Source organism: Ctenopharyngodon idella, chromosome 1 (assembly GCF_019924925.1).
Source record: "Ctenopharyngodon idella isolate HZGC_01 chromosome 1, HZGC01, whole genome shotgun sequence".
Taxonomy (NCBI): Eukaryota; Metazoa; Chordata; class Actinopteri; order Cypriniformes; family Xenocyprididae; genus Ctenopharyngodon; species Ctenopharyngodon idella.
In genome coordinates, this window is record NC_067220.1 from 31,241,022 (window position 1) to 31,264,300 (window position 23,279).

The window sequence follows — 23,279 nt, forward strand, 5'->3', positions numbered from 1 at the left end:
ATAAATTGGGATTGAGTCTGAACATTGATCTCGCTGCAGAGACGGATTTATGAACGGTTCAAGGGAGTGTGTATCTCCCCCCTGAGGAAAACGGCGGTTGAGTAAATTGGAGCCAACAAGCACAGCAATAAGAGGGGTGGGTGGCTTTCTTTTATTCACACACTGGCCAACGGCAGGCTTCAAAAAACGTATATTATGAATAAAGGCAGTGGCAATGAAGCGCTCAAGGTGTTTGTGCTTAACGGATGTTTTATTCTCTGCACATGTTCTCTGGGGGCCACAGACGAATCCTGACTACAACGTCAGCAGCATTATAGGAGCCCAACGACATGCACGTAGAGACAAAGCAGCTAATTCATTCACTGTAATGAGTCCATTACAGCAAGCACTAGCTAACTTGAGCCTTTTTTTTTTTTAAGGATTCTTTAATGAAATCTTTAATGAAAGTTCAAAAGAACAACATTTATTATTGCTGACCCCAAACCTTTGAATGGGAATGCATAATATATACTGTATAAAGTATTTTATTTCTAAAATAATTCTCATCACTAAGCTATTTCATTGCCTAAATGCCACTTTTGTGTAGTCGTAGAGATATCTAATTTGTGAGGGAATCAGTCTTTTGAGTCACTTGTTTTTGATGAATTGGTTGAACAATTTTGCAAATCAATCTAAATGTTTAATTAGCAGATCGATTTAAATTGAAATGATTTTTAAAAATCCTTTGCCAATAATCACGAATGACTGAAAAGATCACAGAAAGTATGGAAAACATGGACTTAGCAACCATGATTTTCAACAAGTGCATTCTAAAGCAAAAGACACCTGCTCCAGTAGAGAAAAAGCATGTGGTTAATACCATTAAATTTCATATTAGTTTCTCAGCAGCATTTCTACAACATCTGTAATTGAACATAACACACACAATGTATTTTGCATCCAACTGTTTTTGTCGTACAGGCTTACGTTTATGATCCTAATTAAGTGATGAGTTTGAACTGTTCTGGCATCTTTGAAAAGCAACATTTTCACATTGTACTTTGCTTGTATGTGTGGCGTGTCAGTTGTGTGTACTGACCTTATTGGTTATTTTCTGTTTATATACAACTTTATATATTATGTCACGCCCCCCAAATAACTTTAGAAACTCATTTTAAAGCTCAGAGTCCTTTGACAGTTTGCACAAAAAGGATACCAAAGGACACCATATGGTCAGAACTGCAATTATTATCTTTTGTGCCTCTCAGCTAAGAATAGGGAATATTCTTTTCTGTGCCTAATACCACCACACCAATAAAACAATACCGTTCCAAGAGAGTTCATCCAGTAACGCAGCAACAATTACAGCAAGTGACTCATTGGTGTGAATCTCTCGCTCATTAAGTTTGAATTGCAAAGACAATGGTAATTTTAGCCCCTCCATAGCTCTCATATCAAAGAAACAGGCTCTAATGAAGTACTGTTCAGAGAGTCTCACATCTCACCAGTGTCGATTTGAATGTGATATGAAGCGAAGGGTGCGTGGAAGAAGTGCGTCTGTCTGAAAAACCATCAAAACCTTGAGCGGTTCCAATTTGAACGGTTCCGACCATCTGTCTTAATGACAGACCACCAGGGAAAGAGAAAAATGAAATTTTCCACCCAGGTTGGGAAGGTAGTGGCCCAGAGAGGTCTGTCTGCAAACCATCAAAGCAGAGAATGTGCCTGCCCTTCATCATGGCTTGTCAGCCATATGCCAGCGGGATACGAAACTTTGCCTTTTCCTCATAACTGTTTATTTGTCACTTCCTTCCCTACCGCTCGGCCTGCCACGCATCAGCACCAATGATTTATGACCTCGTTTAATCAAGCGCTCGTAGGACATGGAAAAAGAGAGAGAGAAAACCCACCCGACACTTTCGCTTCTGTGAGCCACTTACACTAACAACGGCAGCCTGGAAAAGTTTTGCGAGTCTCCTCCCCACCTCAGCTCAGTGGGATCAGAGTGCAGTGGCAACTCATATTGAGGCTGTCACTTTTATTGGGGCCATTTGTTTGAAGGCCAGACACCCTGGGAGTTGAGAAGAACAGAGAGAGGGAGAGAAACAGAAAGAAGGGGCTGAATGCAACTCTTGTGCAGACAGGTGACTTTGCCAGAGTTTAGTAGACAGTGAGGATGCATCTGCAGGTTCCCTAAAGTGAGTTTGGCCTCTGGCCTGAAAAAAAACGAACAAGAGGAACAAGCACACACACACACACTTTGCTGTTTGATGTCCACCAGATGAACGCCCCACATTCTGTCTCCCCATCGGCTAATATACTCTTTTATTTTTCATCACAGATGTCCTGCTCTGTTTGGGTTGTTTATAATTGCATTGGGGGCCTGCAGTGAGCTCTCAGTACACAAACCAGAAACTCTCTGAGGGTCTGTAGTGCTACTATCATTAAGTTGCCAATCTTTTTGGTGCTATATTAAAAATAAATATGTTGGTGCTGCATTTCTGACACAATGAGCCTTCTCTGGAGTTTACTGGAGGTGTAGACATCATATGTGTAAATATGATGTGTCAAACTGGGCTTATTGTTAAATAATCGCTCAGTGTAAAATCAAAATATTACTGTGCTACATGTTTTCAAAAGTAATTCTATTATTTCATATTTTTAGGATTAAAGTAGAATTAATGTTTGTTTTCAGACAGGTTTCCTAAACTCGGTCAGATAAACAGATAGCCTCGTCCCAAACTCGCACCATTGGTTGAGCCAAATGGCTTACTTGTTGCCTCTGTATATCAAGCTTACAGCATGTGCATAATTAAAGGGTTAGTTCACCCAAAAATGAAGTTTCCATCATTAAGTACTCACCCTCATGTCGTTCCGCACCCGTTAAACCTTCGTTTGTCTTTGGAACACAAATTAAGATATTTTCGATGAAATCCGAGTGTATCTGATCCACACATAGGCAGCAATGTCATTGCACCTTTTGAGGTCCAGAAAGGCATTAAAGACATCCATAAAATAGTCAACGTGACTACAGTGGTTCAACCTTAATATTATGAAGCGACGAGAATACTTTTTGTGCGCAAAAACAAAACAAAAATAACGACTTTATTCAACAAATTCGTCTGTCCTTGTCATACTGCTATGCTATTTTCATTGCAGAACTTCCGTGTTTACGTCCAAACGCGGGCTCAGTATTGGCCGGCTCCTGTGTGAGCATCAAAGCATGCATCATGCTGCTCACGTGACCAGAGCTGGCCAATACCGAGCCCGCGTTCGGACGTAAAGAAGCGCTGCAACGAAAATAAAGTCGTTGAATAAAGTCGTTATTTTTGTTTTGTTTTTGCGCACAAAAAGTATTCTTGTCGCTTCATAATATTAAGGTTGAACCACTGTAGTCACGTTGACTATTTTATGGATGTCTTTAATACCTTCCTGGAACTCAAAAGGTGCAATGACATTGCTGCCTACAGTATGTGTGGATCACATACCCTCGGATTTCATCAAAAATATCTTAATTTGTGTTCCGAAGACAAATGAAGGTCTTACGGGTTTGGGACGACATGAGGGTGAGTACTTAATGACAGAAATTTCATTTTGGGGTGAACTAACCCTTTAAGCCAATATTCTGATTATATCTATCTATATCTATCTATATCTATATCTATATCTATCTATATATATATATATATATATATATATATGTATTTTTTTTTTTATTTTTTTTTTTTTCAAGCATTTTACCAATTGCACATCAATATTAGTAATTACTATTAAGATTGCATATAATAATTTGTAGGTGATATGTAATTGTGCATGATGGAAGGTGAAATGAAAAATGCCATATATTCAAATGTGCATAATTATTGGGCAGTTTTTTTCTACAGGTAAAATGGCACAAAAAGAGATTTAACTGACACTGAAAAGTCATGAAAATTATGAAATGCCTATAAGGAACAACACTAGAAATGTTCAAATTAAGGCATGACCATCAGACATTGAAATGCTCATTGGGTCAGAAATTATGCACATATGGTAAGTAGCTAAAAATATTTTAATAGAAAATTCTTTATGACATGTTTGTGTATGATTGGTTTACAAAAAAAAAAAAAAAAAATCCTTGTTGTCATTTCCGAGTACTATTACTCTTGAGTGCTCATGCTCATCCCTATGAAGGACACCACAGCTATTGTTGATGTCTGTCAGCTGTTTAGATTCAGAGATTGTTTGTGTGATTTGAAAAGAAAAAAAAATGTAGCATTCTTATTTGAATTCATGAAGCAAGAAGAACAACTTTAGCATTTTTAAAGTGAAAACTTTAAAGGTTTTTAAATGTATGCACTATTCCTTCTTGAAGTCAAACATAACACACAAACTTTAAAGTCAAAGCATGACTCTTTTCATGTGCGTAACTTTAATGTTGCCTGCTTCACAGCTTTGGAATGTAATGAAGAAATTTACCGGTCCTTCCAGTTTAAACCTTCCATCAAAACATGGCTGCTGCATCTAATGGATTTATGTTATTGGTGGTAATCCAAAGCCCATGTATTTGGTACCTCCAAAGCATCTAATCACACAAAGTCACATGGACACACACACACAAAGTCACATACACAGACACAGCAGCTGGGAAGCGGTGATTGAGTTTGTGTAGGTATTAATGCTTTGTATTTGAATAATGTGCAAACGGTTGACAAGCTGCAGCACACTCCTGCTGCTTCTGAAAATGAACAAACAGTAATGTGTGGAAAGATAAGACTTTTTTTTTTTTTTTTTTTTTTTTTGCTTTGCTTTTGAAATGACTGCCTTTGCTGTTTCTTTGTGCTGTCACTGAAAGGGGTCAAATGCATTACCCACTACCCAGCAGTGAGAAAATCTTATTTTTCCATCTGTTTCGTTTTTCGTTTGTGTTTATCTCATGTTAGCATAATTAAAGATGTTTGTGGAATGTGCATATTCATATAAACTAAAATATTGCATTAAAAACTGAATTGCAAGAGTAGCAATGTTGGATGTAAAATATATCTCAATTTAATGAGCTAATGCAGTTCTTGATTCTTAATTTCACTGTGTTCAATACACTTAAAATTGTATAATAGAAGTTCACTTATGTTACTACTTGAATAATTTTTTTTATTGCATTGACTGAAACAGGGCAGTGAATTTATAGTTCCTAGCATGCTTTGCATTTGACCAGATCAGAGGAGTAAATTAAATGTTATTTTATGTTTTAGAGAAAGAAAAAATGGAGAGGCCTTTCAATGTTCTGTTATATGATGCATGTTGTTTTATTGAGCAATTACTGCACATCCTATATTACATGAAGTAAAAAAGCTATATTTAAAATGCTAATGCCTGAGATTAAATTACTCATACATCTTATTTTATTGGTACTTACTCAATTCGCTATAGGTGTTTCACTAGGTTTTTGAATTTGTGTTAAAGAGAGTGTTTGAGTCGAATCTACATGGTCATTTTGTGTTAAGAAAACTCATTTCCATCATTGGTTCTGCAAGTTAGGCCAAAGAGTTAACACTGGGTCTGTTTGTCCTGATTAATATTCTAGAAACAGAGGACATTCAACAATTCATTTAAGTGTTAACAACGGTGGAATCTTATGGGGTGTTAAACATTAATGCCTTTGAATGGGGCCACGAGAATGGAGAAACAATTCCGAGATTAAATTACCGCACCACTGCACTGCAACACACAATCAATCTCCCTCTTTTTCCCTTTAACAGAACACAAACCTAGACTTAGTAATTTCCTTTTTTTTTTTTTCTCGGTGCATTCTTTCTAGTAATTTCTCTCTTTTTTCTGTAACTTTTTTTTCTTTTCAGATCACCTAAAGGCACATCTGGAGGAGTACATGTCCAGATTTCCTAAGGTTCGTATCGTGCGCACCAAGAAGCGAGAGGGTCTGATCCGCACACGGCTGTTGGGAGCGTCAGTGGCTAGAGGAGAGGTCCTCACTTTCCTGGATTCTCACTGTGAAGCCAACATCAACTGGCTGCCGCCCCTTCTCGGTAAGTCCAGATAAAGAAAAACTGCCTACCCTGGCATCAGCACGTACCCATAGATTTCTCTATTTTTTATGCCTGTCACTGTGAGAAAACAGAGGCTACTGAAAATCCCATGGAATGTTCTTTGTGCTTATCTTTCTCTTTTGAATCTAGCAATTTCAAAATTCAATTGCTTTTTCCCATTCAAAGTCTTTCCCCCTGCAGTTGGTTGATTAAAAAAAACAAAAAGGAATCCTCCATCTCCTTGTTTCTTGTCTGTGGCTTGGTCCTTTTATCACAGAAAAACCTTTCTTATTTTCAGACTCATTGAGGATAGAATCTATAGTGTACCCCACTGTGTCGCATAAGCATTGCAAATCCAGATGGCTTTTGATGTGCATGACCCTGTTATAAGATGTTTTAAAACGCCTACTTCAGCAAATGTTTTCGCACTTATCGACGCTTATTGATCTGATACCAGCTCGGGTTTTAGTTCGTAGGCTTGATCTGTTTGTTTCTTCGCTTGGTTGAACATCAGGCGGTCGTCCCAGAGACGTGGGCACAGCACGGCGAGTTCTAATTGGTTACAGTGTGCTGTGTATGGCCTTTGAGAGGCATGCTGGGATGCGGCCTGGCATGTATGATTAGAGTGGAGCTGCTGCACAAGCGCACGGCAGGTACTGTGTCACAGGCTGTTAGAAACAGAGCTCTGATCAGTAATGTGAAAGACTGGGCTGTATTTCTATTTCCCTCTACACCAGACTTCTCATCAGACCATCGCTCATTAGACAGGCAGCAAACAGACTATTTATAAATTATGGCTGGCCAGATTTGGCAAGGTTTTATGCCTTTAAACTGGGATGACCAAAAGACACAAACTTTTACACAAGCACAAATGGTGCATGATATGTTTTGTCAAGAACTCTCCAGCCATTATGGAGTGCAATAGTCGGTTCTGGAAGTAAAATAGATGTCCTCCTATACAGAAATAGATTTTTTTTTTTTTTTTTTTTTCAATAAAATATAAACCTTTAAGAGATCAGAGGTTGTTACAAGCCGATATGTCACTCTGTAAAAGCCACGTGGCTGTGTGAGTTTAGTGTCATTTAAAAAAAAAAAAGTTTAATAGCAGAATTTCTGGTGGAAAAACTACATTACCCACAATCCTAAGAGAAAAGAGAAGTCCTCCTTGAGTCCACCAATAACAGAAGACACTTTTACCATGAGAATTAGAAACGCATCAAAAAAGCACAGGAGCAAACCTCTCCCATGAAACCCTGTGAATGATGTAATGAAAAAGTCTGGCTTTTTATATATTTTATATAATTAAATATTTACCATAAACTTGCATAAAAAAACCTAACTATAAATCAATCAATTGATTGATTGATTGATTGATTGATTGACTGATTGGTTGATTGATTGATTGATTGATTGACTGATTGACTGATTGACTGATTGATTGATTGATTGATTGATTGATTGATTGAAGCCATTTGCAGTGCTTCATGGGGTATCTTGTGTTAAATAATGTAAAATATACAGTCTTGAACCTTGGGATTTAATTTTTTTTTTTTTTTTTTTGTTATAGTTTTTAGTTTGTACTATTTTTTTTTTTTTTTTTATAATTATGTGGAAAATAGGTAAAAAATACTTCCAGAGCCAAGGCTGCAGGGAAATAGGGCACACACTTAATGTTGCACTCTATACTGACACCCATTTGCCTAATTTGCTGGATAAACAACTTTGCTGTCAACACTGTGATTCTTTTCAAGAGTTTGAAAAGTACTTCATGACAGCCATTTTGATTTTCTCCACTATAGTTTTTGTCTAGACATCTATGTGGTATTCTAAAGCGTATAATAGGAACAGAATGAGGATTTAGCCCTTTTTCAGATTCTCTAGTACTGTATGTTCTTACTTTTTTGCCTTAATCTGTGTAGCTGTCATGAATGGTGGTTATTTTGAGGGAGTGTAAATCCACAGACTCTCCTAGTTTTCTAAAATGGCTTGGTGAAATGGCCTCAGAGTTGTACCTGGGAATGATCATTTAATGGAGGCTTAAGAACTATTCAGACTAGACTGGTTTTCCAAATAACGCCTGAGTTACGGTTATTAACATAGAATGTCTGTCTTTTTCCTGATAGGATTGTGATTTCTGTGTTTTTTAGTAAGAATGGTTGTTGTCTGGATGTGGCTGTTACAAAGGGTTGTGTGCTCTGGATACATGCATCACAAAAACTATTTAAATAAAGAATACTTAGCTTATATATACTGTTCCAAAAAATTTTGGTCAGTAAGACTGTTTTGCTTTTTGAAAGAAATCTTTTATACGGTAAGGATTCATTAAATGGATCAAAAGTGACAGAAAAGGCATGTATAATGTTTCAAAAGATTTTAAATAAATGAATTTTCTATTCATCAAAGAATCTTGACAAAAATGCATTGACTGTTTTCAATTGTGATGATAATTCTTTAGCACCAAATCAGCATATTTGAATGATTTCTGAAGGATCATGTGACACTGAAAACTTGAATAATGGCTGCTGAAAAAGTCAGTATTTCTATAACAGGAATAAACTATATTAAATAGAAACTGTTATTTTAAATGGTAATATTAATTCACAGTATTAGTTTTTACTGTAGCCTTGAGCATAAGAGACATCTTTCAAACACATTACAAAAATCATACCACCCCCAAAACTTTTGAAAGTGACATGACGCATAGCCATGTATGGTGTCCTATCCTCGAAATTTGTGCTCTGCATTTCAGCCATCCAAGTGCACACAAACAGCAGTGATTATTGAACACACACACACTGTGAACACATACCCGGAGTAGTGGGCAGCCATTTTTGCTGTAGCGCCCGGGAGTGATTGGGGGTTAGGTGCCTTGTTTAAGGGTACCTCAGTTGTGGGTAATGAGAGTGAAAGAGAGCGCTGTACATTCACTCCCCCCACCTACATTTTCTACCAGCACTAAGACTTGAACCCATGATCTTCTGGTTACAAGTCAGACTTTCTAACCATTAGGCCAAAACTGTCCTGTAGTGACTGTAGTGAATATATGTATGTATGTATGTATGTACAGTGGTATGCGAAAGTTTGGGAACCCCTTGCAGAATCTGTGAAAATGTGAATAATTTTAACAAAATAAGAGAGATCATACAAAATGCATGTTATTCAGTTTTCAAGGATTTTTTGCATATTTGAACCCTTTACAGCAGTGACTGAATGATTTTGAGATCCATCTTTTCACACTGGGGACAACTGAGGGACTCAAACACAACTATTACAAAAGGTTCAAATATTCACTGATGCTCCAGAAGGAAACACGATGCATTAAGAGCCGGGGGGTGAAAACTTTTTGAATTTGAAGTTCAAGGTAAATTGTACTTAATTTGTCTTCAGGGAAACATGTAAGTATCTTCTGTTGCTTCCGAAGGGCAGTACTCAATGAAAAAAATGATATTTCAACAAAAAAAGAAAAATTTGGACATCTGCATCCTGTTCAAAAGTTTTTACCCCCCGACTCTTAATGCACCGCATTTCCTTCTGGAGCATCAGTGAATGTTTGAACCTTTTTTATTAGTTGTGTTTGAGTCCCTCAGTTGTCCCCAGTGTGAAAAGATGGATCTCAAAATCATTCAGTCACTGTTGTAAAGGGTTCAAATATGCTAAAAAAAAAATCCTTGAAAACTGAAGAATCTGCAGGACCTGGAGGATTTTTCTGAAGAACAGAGCTCAGTTTAACTGCTCAGAACAAACAAGGGACTCATGAACAACCATCACAAAACAAAAAAACAGTCATGGATCATCCAGGTAACCACACACAGTGTTAAGAATCAAGGGTTCCCAAACTTTTGAACGGGGCCATTTTAATAAATTCAGCTATTTTTTCGTCTTGTGGACTATATGTAAATATCTTTTATGTAAAATATCTTACTCAGGACAGTACTAAATAAAAAATAACATGCATTTTGTATGATCTCTCTTATTTTGTTAAAATTATTCACATTTTCACAGATTCTGCAAGGGGTTCCCAAACTTTCGCATAACACTGTATAGTTAAGGGAAGAAATTAATTAAGATAAGAACCATATCTAATGCTGACACTACAGTGCTGTCACGACATGGTTGCAGCAGGTAAGGAAATAGAGATGGATCTAATTGTAGCAGTTTTTTAATAACAAACTCAAAATAAACAAAGGTTCTCAGGATACTTCAGAATGCATACATTCGAACAGAACAACACCAGAAATATGTAACTAAGACAGAACAAAGACTAACTGAAAATAGAATTCATACTGTATGTACTAACACAAACCAATGAATAAAATGATAACCAGGTGCAGAGCATAACACAATCAATGAGTAACAATGAAAGAAAATCGCTAAAAGAGGTAACAGAACAGGAAACAATGCAAAAACCTACTCAACGGATGCATCCGAAATCGCATACTGTCTTAAGTAGGTACTTATTTTGAATAAGTAATTATTTCACAACCACTAAAAGAAGTATGTTGTATATAATATGAGTGTGTGTAGTACGAATTGTAGTGAACAGCACATTCCAGGGCCCAGTTTATGGCCGGGCCCCTCTCTGTCCGTAACAGCGGACAAAGGTTTGCTACATTTTGATTGGATCTTGGTGGACTAACACAAACAAACTGTCCAACGCCATCAGATAAAGATGTAAGGACAACATCCAGACCTCTCTTAGAGGGCAAGAAGAAGACCTCTTGTACCAAGCCTGGGAAGGACAGGACTTCTCATTGGTCCACATGCAGTTTCTGCCCTTCACCCATCTAGAGACTACTTCCTAAGGTTGGCCAGAGACTGCCATAAAAATTCCTTGGGACCTCAGCAGCAATGGGTGAAGCAAAGAGAGATCACAAAGATCCATCCAAAGCCATTCAAAACTATGTTTGAAAACCTTAGAACTGATGCAAACTACACATCCATTTCATACTTATTCACAGGAATAAGTATTCTCAGTGACAGCTATTTGTAGTGCAACATCTGACACAGATTCAGCTGTTAATGTACAATTGAATGAAAGCATGACGGTTCAATCTTCTTCCATCATGTTTAGTCTCTATTTGTTTAGAATATTGCCAAAGGTATTCTGGTGGTGGTTTGGAAAGTGAGAAATGCATTGGTAAACTTTAAAGACACTGTAAAGACTTCCAACTTTGTGCTTTATGCAAATGAGTTCCACAGGGGAAAGAAGGGTGGGCCACACTATGTGTGTCCCCTCTGATGCCAGCAGCCAATCACAGCGCTCGAATGGAGAAGCGCCAAACTGCAATCTCCTCCTCATCGGAAAGGGATAAAGGTACCCTTTCAACAGATACACTGTTCTGAGTCTGCCCTTCAAAGGGGAAAGACATAACAGATATACCGTTCTGGGTCTCAACTCTGTAAGGAGTGAGACATTAACAGATACACCGTTCTGAGTCTGTCCTGCACGGGGATAGGCATTGACAGATACATTCTCGTTCTGAGCCTCTGGTTCGTCCAGAGAGACAACAACAGATCCCATGATCTGAGTCTACAGCTGGCGAGGCAGCAACAGAGACGACCACGTTCTGAGCCTCCAGCCTGTGAGGAAAGAGACATTAACAAACACTACGTTCAGAGTTTCCGTCCAGCGAGACAGTAACGACATCTGCAACAAGGTTAAGCTCAGGAGAGCAAACCTTCACTCCAAGGTACCTTCGTCTGCGTGTTCCAGATTGTTAAGGACCTTCTGCACCTACACCAGGGCCTCATCTGCGTGTTCCAGATTTTAGGACCCTTTGGTGCTTCCGGAGATCAGCATCCCGCAGAGCTTCGTGTTCAAGACTGTTGAAACAGATTCTGACTCCTCTCCTCACTGCATTGTCACCCAGCACAACCAGTGGAAGACGTCACCGTCATCGGACTCAACCATGTGGAACGTAAATATCACTTAACCAAACCTCTTTCCAGAGACCTTGGCATTGTTGTATATTATCAGTATATAATTTCCTAATTCCCATTAGATGTAATATAGCTGATGTTAGTTAATAACAAATAATCTTTCGTTTATTTGTTTAGTGCATAATAAGGTTCTCCACCTTATTATTTTTCAGAGAAACAGTTTATCTTTCCATAAGATAACGTAACTCTTCCATAGCCACACCCAACTTAATCACTTGTATTCTATGTATCTTATGCACTTTATTCCTTTATCATTCATGGCATTCATTTAGTAGTTGTGTTAGTTATTCTTGTTTATCTTTTGTTAATAAAATTTATTTTATTACACTTGTGTCTTCCTTGTGCTGATAATACAGAAAAGGCTCTACAAGTTAGCAATCTCACCAATCTTTCAGATAAATCAGCTGACCGCTTTACATTAACTCCAAATGAATGAAAGCCCCTGTTGGGAGTGTTCTCATACTGCCAAGGTAAAGACCTTGAATGGTGCCCTGAACTAGGAAAAGGGGGGAAGTGGTCATCTGATGTACTCATAACCACACCTTAAGAGACGTGTGATCCAAAAATTACAACGTCAGTGGTGACGTGAGTACCAATCCCTATTTTACTTCGCATCCTTGGATGGGCGAAAGTAAAAATCACTACAGAATGTAATCCAGACGTACTACATGCGCCATGCTTTTATTATCATGTGACCTATCAGCGTTGGTTACGTCGCTTCCTTGCCATTCACAAATCCTCTCCTGTGGCCTCATGGGATAGTAAAGTGTCCATCATATGCACATTTCCGTATGCACACAATCTCGCCCGGAAGTAGTAGGTCATCCGGGTATTTTTTGCTTACTCCTTGAGCACTGTGAATTTGGACATACTGCTTTTGTCACGTACTGTTTTTATAGGGAAGTATGTGATTTTGGATGCAGCCAACTCAAGTCCAATTCAAGCAAAACAAAAAACAGAACAAATGTGACAAGTGCTCATTATTAATTTAATTATCTTTTTATGTCAGATGACATGCCAACAGCACTTGTCACCAACTGTTACCTAGAAAGTTGGCAGAAATCTGTAATGAAGGTACACCAGACAGCGCAATGTGAAATTTAGCTTTAGTTGCAGTATTGAACGAAGGTCAAAATAAATGAAGAGGAGTGCTAATGTGAAAATGAGTGATCACAGTCATTCCTATCTGGACAGAATTAAATTTTCTCAAAATACCACTGAACAACAGTAATTTGCTTTGTCATTTTTAATGTTTTTAGACTTTTAAGGTTGTGTGAAAAAACACAGACATGTGCAATTCATATTGGCTTAAAATCACAAAGTATGTCTGATAAACACAAATTTACATGACATCCGCAGAGAAAACTCGTGCAGTCTGAATAGGCCTTAAGTCTTCTAAAGAAAAACTGGAAATTGGAGGCCCCTTCCAGCATCTCCACAACAACTGAAATTTCATTATATGTTCCTTTGTTTGTCAATATTGCGTCCTTCTGTTATCTTTGTCTCTTTTGTCATTTCTCATCAAGTTGTTTTTATAACTGTGCTAAAATGTTGTTACAATGTATACTATGGTCTGTCTGATTTGCTGCTCTTCAGTCTAATGTAATGCAAAATTCTCTGCTTAGTCTTCTTCTAAATTCTTCTTCACTTGTCTTCCTCAACTGGGACATCAGATGGGGTCCGTGGTTTTCAGATTTAGACTACTTAGATACATCTGAAACAGGATAAAGAATCAAATAAAGGATTCTGCCACAGTAAGCGCTACAGCAGAACGGTTCTTACGGTAGGAAAGTGGATACTCTGCCAGAGAGAAAACAAAGGCGTGATATGTGAGTTTTGGCAGGAAAATGCAGGTGGTTGTTTGTGCGCTAGCTTTTTAGGAAAGCCTGTTCTTGAACTGACACACACACACGCAAACAAATGCAAAGCCAACAGCTCTTGACAGAAGACGTCCTCTAGCCTAACTAATGACACAAAGCCGACAGTAAATTCTTCATGTAACCAAAACAGCTATTTGTAGGATTGAGCTGCAATACATATGCATTATTGTAATTTGTGGTTAAGCTACTAGTATACGACCAAAATAGCTTGTATTCACTATGCAACAATAGAACAAGTACAGAAAAATGTCTGCTGAAGGAGAAAGCCAACAGATTGTAACCCTGCAGCTCTTTATTGGTTATCCACTTATACTTATATTAAGCATAGTTCAGCCTGGCTAGTATGACCTCTTGAGAACTTGCTAAATTACTCTGACCACACACCAGTTATCAGTGGAGAGGAGACAGTGTTTTGGCAGAGTATGGCTGCTGTCACATCATATGGATGGATGCTGGATGCTTGTGGAGGCTGAGCAGCAGTATTCAGAAAGCTGCTATAATGGTGTTTCTTCAACTTCAGGTGGATTTTTATGGCTTTTTAAATTTGTACTATATGAAGATCACATTAAATGGGTCTTGGAAACATTTTACAATACCTTCAACATTATTTTTACTACTTTTCAAATGTCTTTTATATATTGATTTTGTATTTACCCTTCTCCCAGACTTGTGTCTCCCAGACAGTGGCCCTGTCCACATGAACACGGGTATTGTCAAAACCGCAGCTTTTTTAATGCAGTTTGGCCGTTCATCCACACACAAACACAATATCTGGTCACTGAAACCAGACTTTTTCGAAAACTCCTGCCAGGGTGAAGATTTTTAGAAACTCCAGTTGCAGTGTTGTTGTGTAGACAGTGAAACTGGAGATTTTGGCTTGTGACGTCAGAACCGGAACCGGTAATAACCTTAATAATATTATTTTTATTACTTTCAGGAAAAATCCAGTGATTCATATTCACTACCATTTGAAAATTTGGGGTCAGTAAGATAATGTTTTTGAAAGAAATCTCTTATGCTCACCAAGAAAAGAGTGGTATATTATTGCAACTTAAAATAACTGTTTTCTATTTTAATATATTGTTAAATGTAATTTGTTCCTGTTCCTGTGAATTTTCAGCATCACTACTCCAGTCTTCACTGTCACATGATTCTTCAGAAATCATTCTAATATGTTGTTTTGATGCTCAAATATTATCAATGTTGTGTTGCCTTTTTTTTTTTTTTTTTTTTTTATCACAGAAACTGTGATCATTTTTGTTTCAGAATTCAATGATGAATAAAAAGTAAAATAAAAAGTTCAAAAGAACTGCATATAAATAGAAGCAGAAATCTTTTGTAACATTGTTTTTTACTGTCAATTTTGATCAATTTAATGCATCCTTTATAAATAAAAGTATTTATTTCTTAAAATTCAAGTCACAGTTGCGATTTTTAGAGAATAAATGAACTGAAAAATCTACTTTTAATGCAATATTACTACCACTCTGTGCAAAGCCTAATTCATGTAGCATTTTTATACTGACATGTTTTATATTTTTATATTGAAATATTTTCATTATTAATTAAAGAAAATGATGCTGATCATAACAACCTACTGTATTTCATTCTTAATATCATAAAGAAGCAAAAACACAAATGCTGCTGACTAAGGTTAGCAAGTCCTGATGTCTTTTACGATAATTTAGTTTCATTTATTTCAGTGTTAATGTTTCAGTTAGTGAATCTACTACAAATTAAAAGAAAACAAAGAGACAACCTATTGACATGCATTTCTAATTATAGGCCTAGCTACATAAAAAAAAAAAAAACTGAGCTCTTAGTGTTAACATTTAGCCTACTTTGCCTAAATCCGATGCAAATAATAAATGCCTACATTTATTTTCAGTTCTACATTTGTACTGTAATTTCAGCACTGTGATTATGAATTTGTTTAACTACAATGTTTCAACTGAATTCATCTGCTACCACAGCTCTCAAGGACCCGCAGCAGATTAATACTTGAGAGAATGAACTGACACATTTACTTTCTAGTTTTTTAAAAGTCTGTGATTATAGCGCCACTTAGCAATAAAAGGCAGCAAATACACGTCCCCAATTTGCTGGGAGCGGCGACGGTGAAAGTATTATTCTAGTTGACTACCTACTCTAAGTTGCTTTAGATAAAAGCATCTTCAAAGTGCATAAAATAAGACTAATAAAAAAAGACTTTATTTTCTAATATAAAAGTAGTTGAAGAAACACCCATAAATATAAGGAATTATCACTGTGAGTATTATTACAGTGATGAGTCTTGCAATAGTCACTGCAGCCTCAGTTCCAGACAGACTGTGCTCTTAAGTTTAATCTTCATGATGTATTTGTTTAATGTGTGTGTGTGTTTTGTGTTTAAGCCCATGTTCCAGGTCTGTTTTCTCTCTTTTGCTTTCTCCTTGTGATTTCCATGGTCCAGTAGTGCAGTGGTGTTGAGGGAGAGTGTGGGTGACAGATCTGGGACGGCTTAGTGGCTGCTGACTGACAGAGATAGAGTTAAGGGCCGAGGGTCCTTTCTGCCTGGCCCTCCATGGAGCAAACCTACTTTGAAGCGCTGTAATTGTTTCTAATCGGCGGGCTGCTGTGGCGGCTTTAAATTTCACAGGGTCGCCACACTCAGCCAAGCAGAGCGAAGGAGAGCAAGTGATCCAGGAGAGGAGGGAGACTCCTGAGACGTGCTGCCTCCCCTTTCTTTTCTTCCCTCCTCTTTTCCACAGAGTGTGGCGAAGAGACAGAAATTATAGATTTCTCGCTTTGCCTAACTTTCCTTTCCTTTTCTTTTCTCTCCTTGCCTTCTGCCTCCAGACCAGATCGCCCAGAACCCCAAAACCATTGTGTGTCCCATGATAGACGTAATCGACCATAACCACTTTGGGTACGAGGCACAGGCGGGTGACGCCATGAGGGGAGCCTTTGACTGGGAGATGTACTACAAACGTATTCCCATCCCACCTGAGCTACAAGGACCAGACCCCAGTGACCCATATCAGTGAGTAAAGTCAGTCTTAAAGCATTACATGCCAGTGGCCACATGCCTAATTTATGTCACAGCAATATATACAGTGTGTATATATACACTACCGTTCAAAAGTTTGGGGTCGTAATATTTTTTTATTTTTATTTTTTTGGAAAAAAGTCTTATGCTTAGCAAGGCTGCATGTATTTGATCAAAAACACAGTAAAAACTGTAATATTGTGAATAATTATTATTGTTTTTTTACTAATATATCTTAAAATATAATTTATTCTTAGAATGGGAATGCCTAATTTTCAGCAGCTGTTAATCGGGTCAATCTTGAAACATATATATAAGAATTTTCACTCTTTGTCTATTTTTTATTAATTTTTTTCCCCAAAAAAAGCATTGGAGAATCAAGGAACATATGTGCTGCACTTTGAATTTCCATTTACTTTGTGTTCCATGACATTTCTGCAATTGTTTTTAGACTTTTTTATATGCTTCATTCCTCTCCAATTTGCTTTAGCTTTTGATCTGCCAGACTGTTTCAAAATCTCATTTATATCTTCTGCACCGAGACATTGTGATTGACCTCATTAAACCTGTATTGTTGCACGTGAATAGAGGATACGTGAAATGTCACTATGACCAGTGACCTGCACTTATGACACCCTCAATTGATTGCCAGGAACCTTAATCCAATGTCTTTCATTTCCATACGCTGCCATTGCATTTCATTGTGTGGTGTGCACATTTTTTTTTTTTTTACCAGCTTTTCCACCACAGCTCACGTCAATCCATGATTCAGAGTTTAGTATTAGTTCTGCTCTCTAACCTTCAGCTTCACAGGCAGTAGAGCAGCTTTTCCAAAAAAATTGTCTGATGTACCCTTACAGTCAGTAGGGCTCAAGTCCTCTATACTTTAGCAGAAATGTGTTCCTTTTAACTCTTATTATACTTGATATCATTTAGCATTATCATTAATGATAATTATTGTGATAATTCTCTCAAATTAAAAACAGTGGGTATCTCTGTGGGTGACAAACACACAGCAAGTAGCTTCCTTTCAAACTGAAACAATTTAAGGTAAATTGACACCATTTGAGAAATATTTAATCGGTTATTTTATTACCATGTTTAGTTTGATATTGGTCTCGTGTAAGACATTTGATGCAATGGGTAAGAGAGCTGTTATTTTAAGTGCTAGTGGAGAAAGAAATCGACCTTTGTCTGAAGTCTTTACATGTATGCAAATGTGTTCAAATATTTGTTATCCACATAAATTGACTCACACATTGTAGAGTTACGGAGGAAGATGAAGGAGGTGAAGAAACATCACTTTAAAGGGATAGCTCACCCAAAAATGGAAATTTCCTGTTAATTTACTCAGCCTCAGGCCATCCAAGATGTAGGTGACTTTTTTCTTCAGTAGAACAGTAGAGAAGATTTATTTTAGCTTAAGCCTTGGTCCTCAGTGATTCATATAACAGAAGTAAATGGGTGCTGTCACATTGAGATTCAAAAAAAAACAAACAAAAAAAAAAAAAAACATGCAGACAAAAAATTAATACCCGTGGCTCCTGACGATACACTGAGGTCTAAAGAAGTAAAGTGATCGGTCTATGCAAGAAACTGAACAACATTTACAGCATTATTACCAGCAAGAGCTTCCTGTTGCATAATGACGTGCATTATCATATATTCTGCCTTATAAACAGTATAAAAAACAAAATAATTAGAGCACCATTTACTTGACTCAAACAACTCTGTTTGTATTACTATTATTATTATTATTATTATTATTATTACTACTACATTGAATTTATTGCAACACTCCAATATGTGTATTATAATATCAGAAAACTGAACACATTTAGTGTCATTTTATTTGTGCTTAATGGATAAAAGAGATATATCTAACTGCAGAACCAGAACCACACGTCACAGCAGTCTGAGGATAACAGTGTCAGACCTGAAGTTAGGGTGGTGCTGACGATTGCGTAACCCACCCCAACCACTAATCCTACTCTTCACTATAACTATAAGCTCAACCTTAATGAATGCGAAACACACCCGACCACTAAGCCTACCCTTAATGATGCTATAAGCTCCACCCCAACACCGGTGTGAGACTACTGGCCTGGCGCTGTTTTCCTCAGACTGCTGTGATGCTTTCCATTTCTGCAGTTGGTTATTATTGGAATAAAACAATGGAGCTGCACACTCTGGTTTATGGCTGCTATAAATTTGACCTGCCACAAAATGGCACTGTTTTCAACACTCCTGATGCTTTGAATTTTTTTCCTGAAACAATAAGAGAAAAGCTTTAAGAGGCTTCATTTCTCCATCTATACAAAAAAGTGTACCTCCTGGCAGCAACACAACAGCTTACACACATAGGCCTATGGTAAGACAACACCGGACTAGGAAATGAAACAACTGAGGGCTTAAATACAAGAGATAACAAGCAACTTAACATGAACCAGGTGTGTGACACAATCTGTAACTATGACAACTGATGAGTGATAGGAACACAGGAAACTGAAGGCAACATATGAAATTGAGGAAGGTAAACTAATCATTAACTAGAACACAGGCAAAACAGACGCAAAGAAAACCATGACTGAAAATTAGTGCCTGGTCTCATTAGAAAACGTACCTGTGGGAACGTATTCGCGAGTCGCAAAAATACGTACCAATACGTACATATCACTGCAGTTTCAATGTGAAATGTCCACTGAGTGGCGCTAAAAGCATGTTCAATTTTTTTGCCGGAACAGATAAACATGAATATTGTACGTTTTTTTGACGTTGGTTTTTATACGAATCACCACAGTTCTGATTTGAAATTTTGTCCGGTGAGTGGAGCTAAAAGTGTAATGCTCCATTATTTTTTAAAATAACGTACGACCAACACTACACCTAAACCTACCCGATAGTGTTAACAAAAGAAAATGTGACATAAAAAGCATATGTAATCGTGCCATTTTAGCTTGTTTTGATCTCTCATCTTTGAGCTCTTTTACCATGACTCGTTTTTCCCCGGATTTGTACCCAAGGCTTCATCGTCCTAAGTACAACTCCGTATCAGCTGAGCTACCGAGCAAGCTTGTTATGTCAGAAAAGCAAAACATATGGAGCTGGTTAACCGATGCAAAGTCCAAAATATATTCGTTTACAAATCGTGCACTTTGGTAAAAACTGTTTTGAAGTCATAACATGACTGTGCAAGGAGACATAAAAACAAGTCTTTATTAATCCATAATCTGACCCTGTAATCGTAACTGTGTATGAAAACGATTAAAGGCGCTTGCTGTTTTACTGCCTCTAGTGTTCCTTTCACATCGAAACTGCAGTGATATGTACGTATTGGTACATATTTTTGCTACACGAAAACGTTTCCACAGGTACGTCTTTCCATGAGGCAAGGTTGAAAAATTAAACAGAAGACAATAAAACTAAACATAATCCTGACACACATGCTATTTTGATCTCTTTATTTAAAAATGTTAAGCGATTAATTGCCAGAAAGAAAAAAAAATCACAAGATCACAAGAATTAATAACATTTATTTTATTTTATTTTATTATTTTGTGTGTGTGTGCATGTGTGTGCGTGCGTGCGCGTGTGTGTGTGTGTGTGTGTGTGTGTGTGTGTGTGTGTGTGTGTGTGTGTGTTTCTTTTGGTCCCCTATCACATCACAGCACGTTGCGCCCCAGACTAGCCATACCAGGCATTAAGCTGTGGATTAATTTTTGGGTGGATATGAGTTCTTGAGAAAATCAGCTTTCCTGAGTGTGGCAGAGTGTGTGTTTGTGTTTATATGTGCAGGCGCACTGCGTCTCCTCTGCAGAGGTCTGAGTGAAGACTCACTCACTCACTTATGTACACCAACACAAAGACACACACTTACATAGTCTTACAACCAGCCTTTCATGACTGCTGCTGCACACATGTGGATTAGAATGTTAACATTAGTGGGATGCTGCAAGGCTTTATCCACAGACCTCTGTGACTTTCTGTGGACTCCAGACCTCTCCTTCCTCTCGGGTTGCTGGTTCTTCTATTTGCTGTGGCCAGTGCGGCCCACTGTAGTTCATCCAGCATCCTACTCCTCCTCCAAGCCCTGAGGGCATTTCATATTTTCTGCAGTCATTGGCTCAACCCAAACCCACCTGTCAGGGATCAAACACACCACTTTATATCTATTCCACTCAGCCAGGCTGTCAGCATTACATGCGACCAACGCGTGCCTAGAAGAGGCAGACAGAAATCTTTCTATTTCTGTCAGAATTCTTTTTTTTTTTTTTTTTTAAGCAAAGTACTGTTTTGAATTGCAAAGTTATCGAAAATATATTTTGTGTCTGATAAATAAGACTTTTTTCCTCTCTCTCTCCTAATCGCTTTACTGGAATCTTTCATTTTAACTTTCACATCTTTAATGTTGAAGTTTGACCACTCCTTTACATTTTGGCCATATATTAAAGGGGACCAATAATGCCCCTTTTCACAAGATGTAATAAAAGTCTCTGGTGTCCCCAGAATGTGTCTGTGAAGTTTCAGCTCAAAATACCCCACAGATCATTTATTATAGCTTGTCAAATTTGCCCCTATTTGGGTGTGAGCAAAAAACACGCCGTTTTTGTGTGTGTCCCTTTAAATGCAAATGAGCTGTTGCTCCCGGCCTGCTTTCCAGAAGAGGGCAGAGCTTTAACAGCTCGCGCTTTGGTTGCTCAACAACAACAAAGCTGGAGAATCTCATGCAGCCAAAATGAGGATTGTCAGTAACGGTGTTCAGCCTTACGTTGTTCAAACCGGAGTCGGACACTGATGGAGAGACTCAGGAAGTAGATACAACTTTTAGAATGCAACTGGACATTTCTGAACGATTAGTGGATACATTTATGTAGTTGCTGTGGAGTTGATTCAACTCATCGACTAGCATGTGCCGTCATGTTAATCTTTTGTGCAAATCCAGCATTGAATTGACCCTCGTTTGTGAAGCAGACCGGCATAAAATGATGGCATGGCAACAACAATCTTCTACAACAACTCTTCCACTTCTCTAAAGCAGCCCAACATGGCCTCACCCCCTTTGTTGCATGTTCTCGGGGGCAGGGTTTATGTAAATTTTAGGGTTAGTGATGTCACTAACCTGGGAGGAAGCTCATTGTAGTCCCTTGTTGCAAATTCTTTAAAAGAAAATATCTCCCTTTGCATTGAACTTTGAGCATCGTAACTTTGCAGATGTTGTTTATGCTCAAACAGCAACATTACACACTAAAGTTAAAAGTGAAATCATAATCAACCACCCCTTTAATATATTAATACATTCATATTTTTATGGCTATGATGACCAAGATCAAACAAACAAATGCACAAATATGGCTACATTAAAGCAGTTGTGATTACTAGGTGAACATTCTCACCAAAATATTATTTAAAAATATTACCATTATTATTAAATATTATTATTTCACACACTTATTACACCCCTGAATTATAAATATAAATTAATATAAAATAAATTTGAATTAATGTAAAATTATTAATAGACTCCAGACAGAAGTAGGCAGTAAGGTTGACAGCCTGGCAGAGTGGAATAGATATAAAAAGGTTATTTAATAATTTTATATATACTTGTATATTTTATATAAAACTGTGTAAAATAAATAAAATGTATATTTAATTGAAAATCCTAAATTTGACCATTCTAAAACAACACTTGCAAACTGATTTAGGATACAGAAAATGATTTTAATCAATATCCATGTACACTTTGAACATTATTCAAGGGGTTTTATTTGTTTGATCTGAAGTAAAAGTAATAAACAAAACAAATCTGAGCGTATGAACCAGGGATTTGGTTTCTCTAGCGACTGAAGTTTTATTCATTTAGTGATTTGTCATTTGACAAAAATGCTTATGAAAAATCAAAGCTGGGGAAATGAATACACACAATCAATACAGAAAGTAATATTCTTCATATCTTACATAATACAGTCTGAGTACTAGGAGACATTTCTCATTACATGCCAGTCTCTGAGGGGAATTAAGAGGGATAGTCGGACAGCAGGAAGCGAAGCCTAAGTTCTCTTCGTGTGATATTGGAGTTCCGTTTTGAGTGAGAAAAGCCTTTACTTCCAGTGTTTTTATTTCACACTACGCTACCAATAAAATACAACTTTCACCGTCTCACATATTTATTATCTGTGCATATCTTTGCTCTCCCATACTTACTCTCTTTGTCTCTCTCACAGGAAGGGCAGCAGAAATGTTTGCTCATGAGAAACATTACTCATCAATGTGACACCAAATTCCAAACAGCTTTTTAAAAGTCGATCCATTCTGCAGACCCAGGCCTTTTTGATACGTATTGCAAACCACAACAGAGATTTGTTGCCTTCCATTCGACATGTATACTGTCACAAACAGTCCTGTTTAACTCTGTCTGGTGTAACCAGG

At 37.5% G+C, this 23,279-nt stretch overlaps 1 protein-coding gene across 1 annotated transcript in view; it reads left to right on the forward strand.

Moving 5' to 3' along the window:
- The window catches only part of galntl6 (polypeptide N-acetylgalactosaminyltransferase like 6), a 205,027-nt gene that overhangs the window by 152,734 nt on the left and 29,014 nt on the right, over positions 1-23,279 (forward strand). Inside the window, exons 6-7 of the mRNA XM_051905066.1 lie at positions 5,817-6,002; positions 16,661-16,844. Coding sequence (XP_051761026.1) covers positions 5,817-6,002; positions 16,661-16,844 — 370 coding nt within the window. The remainder of the gene's footprint in view (positions 1-5,816; positions 6,003-16,660; positions 16,845-23,279) is intronic.